At 36.5% G+C, this 14745-nt stretch overlaps 1 protein-coding gene across 1 annotated transcript; it reads left to right on the top strand.

Annotated features, from left to right (window-relative positions):
* The first annotated feature begins 3539 nt into the window (after nucleotides 1-3539).
* dazap2 (DAZ associated protein 2) lies at nucleotides 3540-10567 on the top strand. The gene is made up of 4 exons (XM_079802443.1): nucleotides 3540-3909; nucleotides 5111-5229; nucleotides 6499-6750; nucleotides 7815-10567. The coding sequence occupies exons 1-4, from the start codon at nucleotides 3897-3899 to the stop codon at nucleotides 7941-7943; spliced, it is 513 nt and encodes a 170-aa protein (XP_079658569.1). The 5' UTR covers nucleotides 3540-3896; the 3' UTR covers nucleotides 7944-10567.
* The last annotated feature ends 4178 nt before the right edge of the window (nucleotides 10568-14745 follow it).

The raw sequence follows: 14745 nt of genomic DNA, 5'->3' as shown, positions 1-14745 counted from the left end.
ATGGACTTTAAAAAAAATTAAATGCATACTGATTCTTATATTTTATTTACAAGGCATATTCCTATTTTTTTGTAATGAATGAAAGAGACACCATGTCTCCTCACACACTCTGTGTCTTTCTTCTGTTGCCAAGCCAGCTGGCAAACACTTCCATTTGCATGCATTAGCAGCATATTGCCATGGAGCTCAAAAGAGAACTGGGATTGTTGAATACAAACGAATCTGTAATTAGGTCCACATCCAATACAGGCCCTATAAATAATAGAGAGCAGTTTCATTTTATATATACATCTGATAAAAAAATTATACATTGCAATTAAAAGGCAATCGAAAGAAAGTGCTAATCAAAACGATCTTTATTCTTGCATAGATGCAGGGCCAATAAGGGGTGTACACAATGCATATTTAGGCTATACTGTCTATGGGGTGTGGACCCACCCATAAAAAATGCATTTAATTTAATCAGACAGGTGCAAAAAAAAATTTGCATCACCATACCTATTCAAGGTCTAATAATATACAAGATCTTTATAAAACCTCTGCTCTTCTTGGCATACATCCCAGGGCCTATTTATAAGTGTGGGTATACACAGGAATTCATTACATGTTGAAAATGTTACTGGGATTGTAATCTCTATCTTATTTATTTAATTTAAAAAAATATATGTTTTGACCATTGTGCTGAACAATATCAATTAAACAGCTATACGTACAACAGTATGACAGTAAAACATACACACATCTCAAAGAGGTTTTTTAGTTTTGCTTTAAAAAGTGATAGTATTCTGATAGAAAGCGGTAGGCAGTTACATAAAGTAATCGCACTTAGGGTATCAAAACGGGACCTATGTCAATGACCTTAAACATCTAGCTGGTGTGTTTATACTCAAACGGTCAGAAAGATAAGAAGGTGCCAGTCCATTTAAAACCTTATTCAAACCATTCAAACTCTATTCGAAAAACAGACTGGCTGCCAGTCCTGGGGTGATATGTTCGTATTTGCGACTGCCCGTCAGAAATCTAGCAGCTGCGTTTTGGACTGTTTGTAAACGATTCATATATAAATGGTAAATGGAATGCATTTATATAGCGCTTTTAACAGACCTACGGCCATCCAAAGCGCTTTTACATTTGCCTCACATTCACCCATTCATACACTCATTCACACACCGACGGCGGTGTCAGCCATGCAAAGCGCCATCCAGCTCGTCGGGAGCAGCTGGGGTTAGGTGTCTTGCTCATGGACACCTCGACTTTTGGTCAGGTGGAACCGGGGATCGAACCACCAACCTTCCAGTTATATATATATATATACAGTAGGTTTCATATATAAATTGAGTTGTAGTCTAGTCAAGATGAGTTAAAGGCATATATAACTCTCTATAAAAAGCACATAGATTTGAGAGTCATCAGCATAACAATGAAACAATAGGTGTTTATTAAAAATTAAACCCAGAGGGAACATACACCGATCAGGCAACATTATGATGTGAATAACACTGATTATCTCGTCATCAAGGCACCTGTTAGTGGGTGGGATATATTAGGCAGCAAGCAAACATTTTGTCCTCAAAGTTGATGTTAGAAGCAGGAAAAATGGGCAAGTGTAAGAATTTGAGCGAGTTTGACAAGGCCCAAATTGTGATGGCTGGGCAACTGGGTCAGAGCATCTCCAAAACTGCAGCTCTTGTGGGGTTTGCCCAGTCTGCAATATCAAAAGTGGTCTAAGGAAGGAACAGTGGTAAACCGGTGACAGGGTCTTGGCTGGCCAAGGCTCATTGATGCACGTGGAGAGCGAAGGCTGGCCCTTGTGGTCCGATCAAACAGATGAGCTACTGTAGCTCAAATTGCTCAAGAAGTTAATGCAGGTTCTGATAGAAAGGTGTCAGAATACACAGTGCATCGCAGTTTGTTGCGTATGGGGCTGCATAGCCGCAGACCAGTCAGGGTGCCCATGCTGACCCCCTGTCCACCTACGAAAGCGCCAACAGTGGGCCCGTGAGCATCAGAACTGGACTCTGGTCTAGTGGAGTCCATGCCTCGATAGGTCAGGGCTGTTTTGGCAGCAAAAGGGGTACCAGCACAATATTAGGATCATAATGTTATGCTTGATCGGTGTATATAGAGAAAACAAAAAGGGGGCCTGGATAGATCCTTGGGGAACCCCACAGGTCAAAACTGATTCGGAGGATGAACACCCATCCACACAGACTGAGAAAGTTTTAGTATTCAAATAGGATTTGAACCAATTTAGGGCACAACCTTTAATACCCAAGGCAGGAAATAAGAACACTGTGGTCTACAGTATCAAATGCCACACTTAAAGCTAAAAGCAAAAGTACTACAGAGTTCCCCTGAATCAACATATCATAATATATCTATCATTTAAAAGAGCCAACTCTGTACAGTGGTGTTTCCTAAACCCCGACTGGAAGGTTTCAAACACACTATTGAACTCTAAAAAACTTAGTATTTGGGCAGACACTATACTTTCTCTAAAACTTGAGAGTTTAAAGGTAAATTAGAAATAGGCCTATATATTTAGATAAAACCATCACATCGAGATTTAAATTTTTCAACATGGGTTTGACAGTTAAAATATTCTCGGAACAGTCCCTTTAAAGAGACTTGTTTATTATAGATAAAATACATCAAAAAACTATTTGTATGAGGCAATAATATAAGTTGAGGACAAAGTAGGTTTTAATGTCTTGCTATATTCTTGAAGAGAGTTTATAGAAATGGGCCCAAATTCATAAAAAAATTAAGCTCAGACAGGAGGGATAGGGGATCATAATCTGAAGGGGCAATAGGGTGTCTGATATCACATATTTTATTTGTGAAGAAGCTGAGAAAACGCTCACAAACTATAACTGGTTCATCAAAGTGAAAATAAACAGAGGGCTTTATAACAGAATTTATTGTGGAAAAGAGAATACTGGGTCTATGACAATTTTAGCTATGATGTCTGAAACGTATTTAGATGTGGCTTTCACAGCTTTTTGATAATCTAACTTTAGATGTGTGTTGTGTGAAAGCAGCTTTTGTGCAAGGGAAAGGTTCCATGTGTGTCAAAGGTACTTCACGGAGCCATAAATGCCAATTAATAACCTTTTTTAAAAGAATGTATTATAGGCATTTTCAGAAAAGTGTAAACGAAAAACAAAAACTGTAATGGATAGGCCTAAATTAGCCTACACATAAAACTTTCCCTTGCTTTACATTTATGAAAAATTGCTACCCTTAACCTGAAATCACAGTCCAACCTTTCAGTTGAAATTTATCTTCATTATATTGTTTACTCTTGTCTAGTTTTATTATGTTGACTTGTTTACCAAACAGCTAGGCCTATTACAAAATATATTTTAATTTAAGAGCCATTTGAACTATGTCTTTGAACTTGAAAACAACATTAAACCACTGCTAGAGAAAACACACACATGTGTAACCGGACTTTTGACTCAAACCCCTATAATTACCGAGATATCGCCCTTGTGACAACTTCCCTTTGTGGTAACTGTCACGCATGCAGCCATTTTACACATAAATAGGCAACGTAAAGTTATATTAGGCTACATAATTTATAATGTATATATAACTTAGTATCACATTTATTTGAATAGCACAAAATGGGGCTTACAGACACTTTCATTTTCGACATAATGTGAGTCATGTATTTCTCTTTAACAGGGAGTGGCGTCCAGAAATTGACGCGGGCATGACGTAGCCCCTCCCAGCACAAATATACTCAAAGGAAAGCCCGACGAAAACAAGGAAGTAACGAGTAAAAAAGACGAGGAACTTTGAGTAAACCTTATATTTATTGTCAAATAAACGCAGAATTCGGTTTGTTGAAATTCTAGTCCCCTAGAAAATTGTATCTACAGTGAAGAAAAATGAACAACAAAGGTAAATACACGATCACCTCCGCTCTTCTGCTATTTTGCTTAGCCGCTTCCTAGCAACTAACGTTACCAATGGAGTTAGCCTTCATAACCGACTTACATAACAAACGGCTTTACACACAGAACTCTATGGATTATGCGTCAAAAACATCTATAATCGACTACCTCATGACTCAAACTGTAATATTGAACGCGGTAATGTCTGATTTCAGCGGACTGGGTAATGTTTTGGAATGAAAACAGGTAAAGGGTAGCTAGCTTGGCCGCTACAGCGCGATGACGTGATTGGAAAGGTGACCTCATTAAGACAACGAGACGCTCACGGCCTCCGTTTAATCATTAATTAATCTAATTTACATGTGCTTCATCGATATACTGTGGTATTAAGAACAGTTCGTCTGATTTTTTTCTATTGAAATTTAGCCGTCAGTTATGGCTGGCTTACTTGCCTCTCATTTTTCTATTGTCATTTTCATTTTGAGATATGCTAATATTGTCTTATTATACATTGTAATTTAGAATATTTGCCCATTTTCTATTTTCATGTTCATTTTTAGATATGCATTGTGTATGCATATCATACTGTATTTTGTGTACATTCAGGGTGATTGGGACACCTTTTTGCCATTGAGATGACTTGGAAAAAGTGTCACAATCACCATGAATTCACCCTATTATTAAATTTGCCTATTTAAAAAAATATATTTCATTGTATTTATTTAAAAAATCCACATTTCATGGCCATCTATTTTGGTTAAAAATCATGAAACAGAAGTTGCAGTAGCATTTTCTTACATATTGTGGCGTATATCCGAGTGAAACGGCTTCTCAAACAAGAAAAAATGTAAGATGGGATTGGTCCCATCTCATCTTGGTCTTCATCCCATCTATTGGTTGATCTCATGTGAGTGACAGGTTGCCCTCAGGCCAGTAAACACATCATCAGAGAAGTTGCAGAGATGTTATTTTGATTTAAGATTATGAGGGCACATGAATACAAAAAAAATGATGAGGTGCACAGATAAATCATTCATAATAAACACTGAACAAAACAAGAATGAAATCAAAACTGACCATGGTGACTTCAAAGAAAACCATTTCTTTGGTCAATATCTTAAGTACATACACCTAATATTACTGTCTACTGAACATGGGATTCTATCGTGATATTAATATGACTGATTTTCTGCTTTGTGTCCATGCAGGCTCATATCCACAACAAGCTGTTTACCCTCAGCAGAGCACAGCACCCGTTTACCCGCCTGCTATGCAAGTCCCTGCTCAGGTGTCTCCATATCCAGATGCCCCTCCACCATACTCTGAGGTTACCAGTACTAATTACTCTCTGTCTGCTCTAAAGCCATGCCACAAGACGTCAGACAGCGTTAAACTACCCCTCATGTCTCAAAGCACATAGCATTACAATAATAATGAGCATAAACAACTTAAAGCGCACTGACCTGAATCACCTGACTGCTGCGGATTAATTTCACCATTGATAGTGTTGCCATTGAAGCGCATACATTTGAGTCATGAACCGCTCCGAGTATAACGCCATGGGTTTCCATCTCTTACAAATTACAGTAGTTTTGGCGTGACCGCAGCATAAGATTGTTGTTTTGGTTCAGGAGGAACTGTAAAAGGTGACTGCAGTTTGTTTTTGGTGCTATGTGACTGTTTGTCCACAACAATCGGACAGACGGTCGGTCTGAATTGGATCAAATGCTGATTGGATGAACATTTTATGGTCCTACACCTTCCACAGACGACATATATATACATATTTTACATATATATATATATACATGGAAACACATTTAGACTACTTAACTTAGTGATTGCTATCAGGATGTGAAGAGACATTCAACGAGCATAGCAACAAAAGGTTTCAGGAACAAATCGCCTACCCTGCCTTTAACACTCAAGAATGCACATTCCCTTACTCGAGACTGCATGCTAAAGATTCCTTCCTTTTCTAAGAATATCCATTTCTGGAAATTGCGCTTGATGAATCATCTGTTTTGATGCAAGTGTCACCACTTGGACATGACAAAGGCAATTTTAGCAACCAATTAAGGTTATTTTTCACACCAAGGATGATACCTATAATAGATATCGTTTTAAAAATCATTCTGAATATATATCGTTAATGAATGAAGGATGAATTATCGTTATAGTTCTCTTCATAGTTATCATTCAGCATTTAGTCGATGTGAAGGAAAGAGATATTCTAGCCAGTATGCTAGAGTTTATAACAAATAAACTTGACGTTGAGAAAAATTAAGCAATTAAGGCCATTCATTTCAGTGGTGTTTTTATGAGTTGTTCTTTAAAAAAACCTTAATAAAACCCAATTTTTGTAAAACTGCACCAAAAATGATATAATAAAAGATGCCAATGTTCAATAAATAGTTATTATAGTCATTTTAGTTATTATAACTTTTATTTATGGACTATACGGTAACCAATGTGTTTATATGCGCTTTAAAATGGCTTTGAGTGCAGCACATTTGAAATATCTTTTTTATAAATTGTGTCATCAACTTTTTAGGGTTTCTGCCCTTGACATTTTTTAAATGCTTCCCTCTCGCAGGTTTATCAGCCCAGGTATATGGCTCCTCCCCCAGCCCATGGACAGATGGCCCAAATGACCTCAGCATACCCTGGTACTCAGATGTACATGCCCATGCATGCTCAGACTATGCCAATGGGAGCCATGGCCTCCAGTGTCCCGATGGCTTATTATCCAATGGGGCCCGTGTACCCTCCTGGCTCTACCGTCATGATGGATGGTGGATTTGATGCTGGAGCTCGCTTTGGGCCTGGCGCCAGTGCTTCCATTCCTGTGAGTATACACAGTAAACGTGTTGTTTAGCCAGGAAGTAATATGCATTTATATTAAGTGGAAATGTACTCGTTCTCCATGTTACCTGGACAGAGAAATTTGCATTCATTTGTCAGCAAAAGTTTTGACAGTTCCAGGGCTTTTGTGAAAACTAAAGATTATACTTCCGCATTTTTGTATGCCCGCCCACAGACAACAGGGTTATTAACAGAACAGTAGGTTTGCAAGAGTAGATTTATCACTGAAAACTCTATCATACAATGTCTACTCTTTAAACAGCATTATGGTAAAAATGGAACATTATGGCAACAGCTTTCTTACCTTTACGCAGCATTTTGCTTTATGTAGGTTGGGCGGAACTGACAGAACGCCATTTTCTTTCAGTTTTTTCCCCTCCATTTGGCCAAAAACACTGTGTTCATGGTCATCCAGTTTGAAATGTTGACTACAAACAAGGAGGTTTTTCAGATTTTCAGCCTTTAGTCGCTGCCTACAACTTGCTGAATCCTTCACTGGAAACCAAAAGTGATTCACTCCTGCTAAATGTTTAATTCTTGCATCGATGAAAAATAAATTAGGTGCGAAACTGGTGGGAATGGCCTTCGATCGCAACGTGCCCAGTGCATTATGGGTGTTGAAGTTGCCTATTTGGCAAAAGGGAAGACAACAGCCTTTTTTTTCTGTTTTCTTTAGTCAGGTTGCACAGATTTGAAAACAAATCTATATAGGCAGCAAAGTTTTATTGAAAGCCCATATTGCCAGTGGTGTGGTACCCATTTACAGTTTATATTGGAGGATCAAGACATCAGATCTGACTTGTACGACCATATCAGTCACAGGTCCTTTTGATTTCTTAAATGTTGGACAAAAAATTACCTATAAATTTACCTGCTAATAGTTTTGAACATTTCAGCTTTAACCTGTAGATGACAACGATTGATGACAAAAAAGTGGTGAAAGAGAAGTAGTTCAAAGAGTTCTGTTATGAGATCCTATAAGTTACAGCTTACTAAATGTTCTTGTCATTTCTGTATTTAATTAACATATTTGTCTCTATATTTAAGCCTCCACCTCCTGGTCACCTCCCTAACGCGGCTCAGATGGCGGCCATGCAAGGTGCAAATGTTGTGATGACACAACGCAAGGGCAACTTTTTCATGGGCGGCTCCAGCGGCGGTTACACCATCTGGTAACAGTGAGCATCACCCTGGGCCTGGACCGAAGCCCTCCATTCCCTCTCCCTGGTTCCCTTTACCTGTTCTCCCACGCCTGCCTCCCTTGGGGCTGCTTGGCTAAGCCACAATACTGATTTAATCTAATGGAATGTAATATTTTAGAGCCCCTTACTCAAGGTACAATACTCCGCTGTTGATATAATTGTGTAAAAACGCAGTTATTGCGTATTCACAATTAAAAACCGCTTTCAGAAGTGCATGATATTTGTAGGTTTGAACTTCTAGTGATCATACACGTCATACATCATAATTATTGGTTGGCTAAGACAACTTTTAAGGTGAAAACCAGGTCATTTTTACCTTTATTGCCACTGGCGTACCTCTTAGAACTTAATTTAGCTTCATTTTACAGCACATTTTCTAGTTTTTGGTTGTCTTCTTGAGCCGGAGATCATGCCAAGAGCCAACTTACCGAGACAGTTTGATCATCTGTGTAAAGTAGCTATGCACTTGTAACGTTCTCTTTGAATAGTACGCTTAACTAAGCCTTTCATTCCTATCATTATTAAGGTCTTGGCAGATATGTTAAATGTGGAAGTAAGCGCTCTAAATCAAAGAGATAGCCGTGTTTACAAATTCAAACAGCGGTGGCGTATTGTACCTTTGGGCAAGCGTATATAAATATTATCAGGTGCCAAAACTGCACCATTATTTAAAAGCAAAGGAATTTTACATATGAAAGAAAGAACCTAAATGCAGTAAAAGAGAGAGCGAACAAGATAAACAAAAGTTGGATTTTCTTTCAATATTTCCCCTCCTATGTCGGATACCCAGAGCTGTACATATAGCCGTTTAGCGTGTGTTTTGTGTGTTCCAGCTCTATGTGCTTTTTCACAAACGTCTTTAGCATTTTCCACAATGGTATAAAGGTCAGGGCTTAATCAAGAGACGGTTTATTTTCAGTATTTTAAATTGTTTGGCACATCAAGCATTTAGTTTGTTTGTGGAGAGCTGCTTGTACCAAAGATCTGGACTAGAATGCACTAAAAGCTTTTTGCTTTTTGTAAGTCTTCTGTCAAAGTACATCTGCACTCAGATTCATACTGAAATAAGTAAACATATCATATTTGGATGATGGTGACTGCTTTGCGGGTGTCCCGCACCAGGCAGAGCACACCACTGCTGTGACTGCATTTTGTAGGGGGTTGTGTTGAAAAATATATAAATGTTTTCTAGTTGCATCTTGATGTTTCTGCATGCACTTTTCAGTCATTTTGTTCTTAATAAAGAGTTATCATTGTTAACATTTTTTACAAGTACTACAAGATTAATTTATGTGCACTGTCAACCAATTCTGAAATGTTTTTGCCAATTTATTTTGCACACATGCTTTTAAACACAAAAACGGCATCAGTTATACTTGTTGCTGCATTGATGAGTTTCAAGGCAGCGCGGTAATACGTAGTAGCATATACAACGGCTCGTGTCCGGCTGTGGTGTCGATTTGTAAATGTTTCGCAAGGGATTTCAGTTTTCCTCACATCTGTAATGTGATTTAAAAATGTTTCACAAAGTACCCGACATAAAAGGAAAACCTCACAGTTACACCAGCAGTTGTCTCCACCACTTTTTGCTCTTATAATGTATTGTATTGCTCGATCTTCATTTCTACTTCCAGCAGTGCTAGAATGCCCTTCAAAAGCAGCCGTTTTCTGCTTGACACTACAACTTATAAGTTCTGTAGCAGTTACCTGTATTTTATGTGACTTTAATCTAAAATGCTGCTTATTTTGCTAGATAACACGGAGGTGAAATGCTTACAAATGCTCACTTGAGTTAACTCTCCATACATTTACTGGTATCCCATACATTTTTTGTCATTATAACGTATACTTTTTCTGATTGATTCAAAAATAGAGGGAATTTTATGCTAGCCTGGGCTCATTTGTAGGCTTTACATGTATCAGGTGCATCACTGGGTATCCGACACTACAGTTCTAAAGGTTTTGCCCATCTGGAGAAAAAACAAAGAAGAAAAAATAGGTAGATTTTCACTTTGCAAATAAAGGAGAAACACATTTCTGATGGCTTTTTTTTAAACATGCCATGTATGCTGGCATTGCCTTAGCTCCATTTATATAATTTTCTGTGATTTCTCATGTAGGTTTTTATTTTAGTTTGAAACGTCTGGCCATTCCTTATTCAATAATTTTTTACTTTGCTATGAAAGTAACATGAGGCAAAAACAAAAAAACAAGGGCAAAGCCTTCAGAACTCAATCTGTTTCAATCTTAGCGCAGCATTTTATCATGGCATGTGCCACCGTGTGTTTGTGTATGCAATGTAGCGGATACACTGCTTATCTTGAGCCTCAATACCATGACAGTCACGGATGGTATACGTCTTTGTGGGCACTACAGTTCAGGGAACCCTTTTGATTTTTTTTCTTTCTATATATATAATATAAAAAGATTGTGATGGGTTATAATGGATGCATACTGCAGCATCAAGGAACCGAGGTCCTTCCTAGTTTGCTACATGACATAATGATCTCCAGTGAAAAATGTGGTGCACTTAACTTTTTTTATACTAAACCTTAAGTATAAAACAAAATTTAGAATAAACGCTATTTTGAATTTTGACCATCTGTGTTGTAATATGTCTTTAAACGTTTCGTGTTGAAATTTTTGCCTGCTGACTGGTTCATGTGGAGTTTTATCTCCAGGTTACAACAAATGTTTGACTAAACGATCAGCCTCTTTAAATACGCATTTAGTCCAAAGCGAGACTGGATTATGGTGTTAAATTACAAACCAGAGGCTTATATATTTTAGAAAATAGATGTAGACAAATTAAATCTTGATTTTAGTTGTACTAGCCCCTTGTATTTGACATATCAATAGCATATTGATAGTGCAATTAAAAAAGATGACTCAGAATCCAATATAAATTACATTCATTTTCTCAAGTAAGATACTACTGTAACCCTGCACAAAATAATATATATACAGCATCATATGCATTTGACATTATGATCAGCATGCGTCTTGTTTTACAAATAATGACAGGTTACAGCATGGCTAATATGTAACAAAAAGCACATCTTGAATTATAAAACGTGTCAAAAACAATTGTAAAATATATTTAAATGTTTTACAAGGCACTGTAACAGTGGGCTCTCCAACCATTCCATCTAAAAATTCTGCAATTAATAAATAATAAAAAGCCAGGCTAAATGGTCAAAGGGGAAAAGGCACATTGAAAAGCCACAAATTAACACTAAAGTAACTCAAAATCAAATTTGTACAGTGCCTCCAATGTTTGGCATTTGCCACTTATGTAGCCAAGTTCTAATAATAACTGATAATAACTCAATAATTATTTGTATAACTCTTGCATATGAACTTTTGTGTCATTTCTGCTGAAGTAACGAGTATACCGTTTAGATTGATTATAAACTATATACCGGCATAACAATTTAACAGCAAAAAAATGATTGTCCCTGTAACTGACAGTAACTTTACCATACCAAAATTGATGGCTAGCTTATTGACAACTCCTTTAACTTCTGTCTCAAACTGAACTCAAACGACGGTATCCCTTCAACTTAACATTCTTCCCCACAGCACAGACTAGTGGCTTCTGTCCCATATGTCTTGCATATATACCTCTCTACATAGAATATTTAGATGACTGGAGCAGTCCATGCATTTTAAGGCAGATCATTGATTGAATCCCTCTGATGCTGAACAGTTCAGATGAAGTATTCCTTCTTGTTGTCAGTGACGGTGTCATTGTAGACCTGTTCTGGGTCCACTCCCGGTGCCGGCTCACCTGCGGTTCTGTAAACACCCTTACTGTGGCACAGGTATCGGTACAACAGGAATCCACATAGAGCAAGGGTCACCAGGATCAGAGCAATTACCACTAAAAACAAAAAAGAGAGAGAGAGAGAAAACATTTTAATGAGGCGTCAATGTACAATAGACCAAATGAATAAACAATACTATTAAAAAAAAATACAAATATTTAGAAAAAACCTTTAAAGCAAAATATTTTGAAAGTGTTTTTAAAGGATGTTTTTTTTGGGGGGGGGGGGGGTTATGAAAAGTCATAAAGATCATTAAAAGCACAAACACAGCTTTTTTTCCTAATTTGGTAATCAAACTTTATCTGTTTCATATGACATCTCTGCATCTCTGTTTCATATGGCACAATAAATAAACTATTTGTATAACTATACATAAATTATTGTATGACTATTACTAATAAAAATTCATGATATAATCATAATAAGCATGATTCACACAATCTGACCTGACCGGTAAAGCCAAATTTTGAGTCAATGAATGTACACTGCCATTCAAAAGTTTGGAATTGGTACGTTTTTTTTATGTTTTTAAAAGGAAGTCTCTTCTGCTCAGCAAGGCTGCATTTATTTAATTAAAAATACAACAAAAAAATAAAATATTTGTATTATTATCAATGTTGAACATTTCTTTTCTGGATTATTTGATGAATAGAAAGTTCAAAAGAACAGCATTTATCAGAAATATAATTTTTTTTTGTAACATTATACACTACTGTTCAAAAGTTTGGGGTCAGTAAGTTAATAGTAAATTCAGTAAATTATTTTATTCAGCAAGGATTCATTAAATTGATCAAAAGTGTCAGTAAAGACATTATAAATGTTACAAAAGATTATATTTCAAATGAATGCTGTTCTTTTGAACTTTCTATTCATCAAAAAAATTGTACACAACAGTTTTCAACATTAATAATAATAAAAGGTTATTATTTTAAATTGTAATACTATTGCACAATATGCATGTTTGTATTGTATTTTTAATCAAATAAATGCAGCCTTGGTAATAAACATAAGAGACTTCTGTTAAATAAAACCTACCAATCCGAAACTTTTTGAACTGTGAACTTTTTGTGCAGTGCGTGCAGAATTATTAGAAACGTTGATTTTCTGATCATATTTTTTTTTCCAGGCACATTTTACCAATCCAAACCACATTAATCTTAACTACTATTAATTGTGTTTTTAATCATATATAATTGATACATAATGTTTTGTGAAGGCTAGAAATGAAAAAATGCCTTATATTCAGGTATATTTACAGATAAAATGAGCCAAAAAAGAGATTTAACTCATACTGAAAAAAGTCAAAAATTATTATATGCCCATGAGAAGGATACAATACTAATGCAATACTAAAAAATGCAGATAATGCATGACCATTGGACAGTGAAATGCTCATTGGGTCAACAGGGTCAGACAAAAACAGATGGCAAAGAAAAGACCTGTTAACTGCAAAATAATGAAGAATTGAGATGAAGAAATAAGTGTGAAACCATCAGGAAGTGGAGCTTTTATTATGCCGCAGACAACCCTTTTCTGGTCATCAAAATAGCTTATTTCTCTGGATTTAAACATTCTTGGAAACATTTGGGATAAAGTAAGTACACAAGTCAACAAAATATGTAATTGTTCAAGCGGTTTTTGGATATTTTAATCCAAAAATCGTACATATTGTGCCTTTAAATTGATCAAATGTGACAGAAAACTTTTATAACATTATAAATGACTTTACTATTTCAAATTAATGCTGTTCTTCTGAACTTTCTATTCATCTGGGAAATCCTGAGAAAAAGTATTATGGTTTCCACAAAAATATTAAGCAGCACAACAGTTCTCAACACTGATCATAAGAAATGTTTCTTGAGCAGCAAATCATCATATTAAAATGATTTCTAAAAGATCATGTGACACTGAAGACTGGGGTAATGATGATCAGCTGTGTCATCACAGGAATAAACTACATTTCAAAATATATTACAATAATAACAGAGTCAAGTAGGATTCCTGTAATATGTAGCCTCATCAAACAACACCTTAAAAATCTGAAACCATCCCAACAAAAGCTTGAGTGTCCAATAACAATTTCCTTTAGTCTAATATCATGATCTGCATTGATGTGTCCTAAAACACTGGCAGACTTTTACCTCCTATGACAGTCGAATCCGTCTGTGGTGGAGCTGTAGAAGTAGGTGCAACATCGGTCACTGTGAAACGAGCAAAAACACAGAAGATAACACAAAACCTGTATGTCAAGATTACAGCACATGCAATAAAATGTTGAATTACAACCATTTCAGCATTGTTGAGGAGTAATCAGATTAGGAGAAAAGCATCATGGCACCATGTTAGGAATTCACTGAGCATAGATTTTATTTAATGACAAAATGAGGCCAGGTTAGAAAAGACAGGACAGATTATGTTACATTCGGCTATTATAATGTTCATTGTTTGATATGAGGGACACACCCAAAGCCTGTGAGGAGCAACTTTTAATGCTCCTAAAGAAGTTTGCTCTCTATATAGGAAGACAAGTTGCACAACTTACCATTAGGTGTAGTGCTATTCATGGTGAAAGTCATACTTGCATTGAAACGGACACCTGTGTGGAGCAAAATAAACAGACTCATTTCAGCGATTACATTTTTAGTATAGACTGTGACTTTTTACAAATACATCCTTTGTAAAACATTATAATAACATTGTTTAAACATTAACTATTAACTGTGGACAAACATCACCGGGTTGTGTGAGACAGATGCATCACTCAATCTGTACAGCAAGTACATTAAGGCCTACTGACTGATTGAAGTGAAGGCCACCCATAGGAGTCTGGGGACCTAAAGGGATAGTTCACCCAAAAAAACTCACCCTAAAGCCATCCTAAGTGTATATGACATTCTTCTTTCAGACGAATACAATCAGAGTTATATTAAAAATTGTCCTGGCTCTTCC

The sequence above is a fragment of the Gobio gobio genome, assembly GCF_949357685.1.
Source record: "Gobio gobio genome assembly, chromosome: 21".
NCBI lineage: Eukaryota > Metazoa > Chordata > Actinopteri > Cypriniformes > Gobionidae > Gobio > Gobio gobio.
Note: the sequence above shows the minus strand (reverse complement) of the source record. Positions and strands in the feature narration are given on the sequence as shown.

Excerpts from the sequence above, each read along its gene's own strand:
- dazap2 (XM_079802443.1), top strand. Across the intron at positions 5,230-6,498 it reads CCCCTCCACCATACTCTGAG|GTTTATCAGCCCAGGTATAT; the intron begins GTTACCAGTACT and ends TCCCTCTCGCAG. Across the intron at positions 6,751-7,814 it reads GCGCCAGTGCTTCCATTCCT|CCTCCACCTCCTGGTCACCT; the intron begins GTGAGTATACAC and ends TCTATATTTAAG.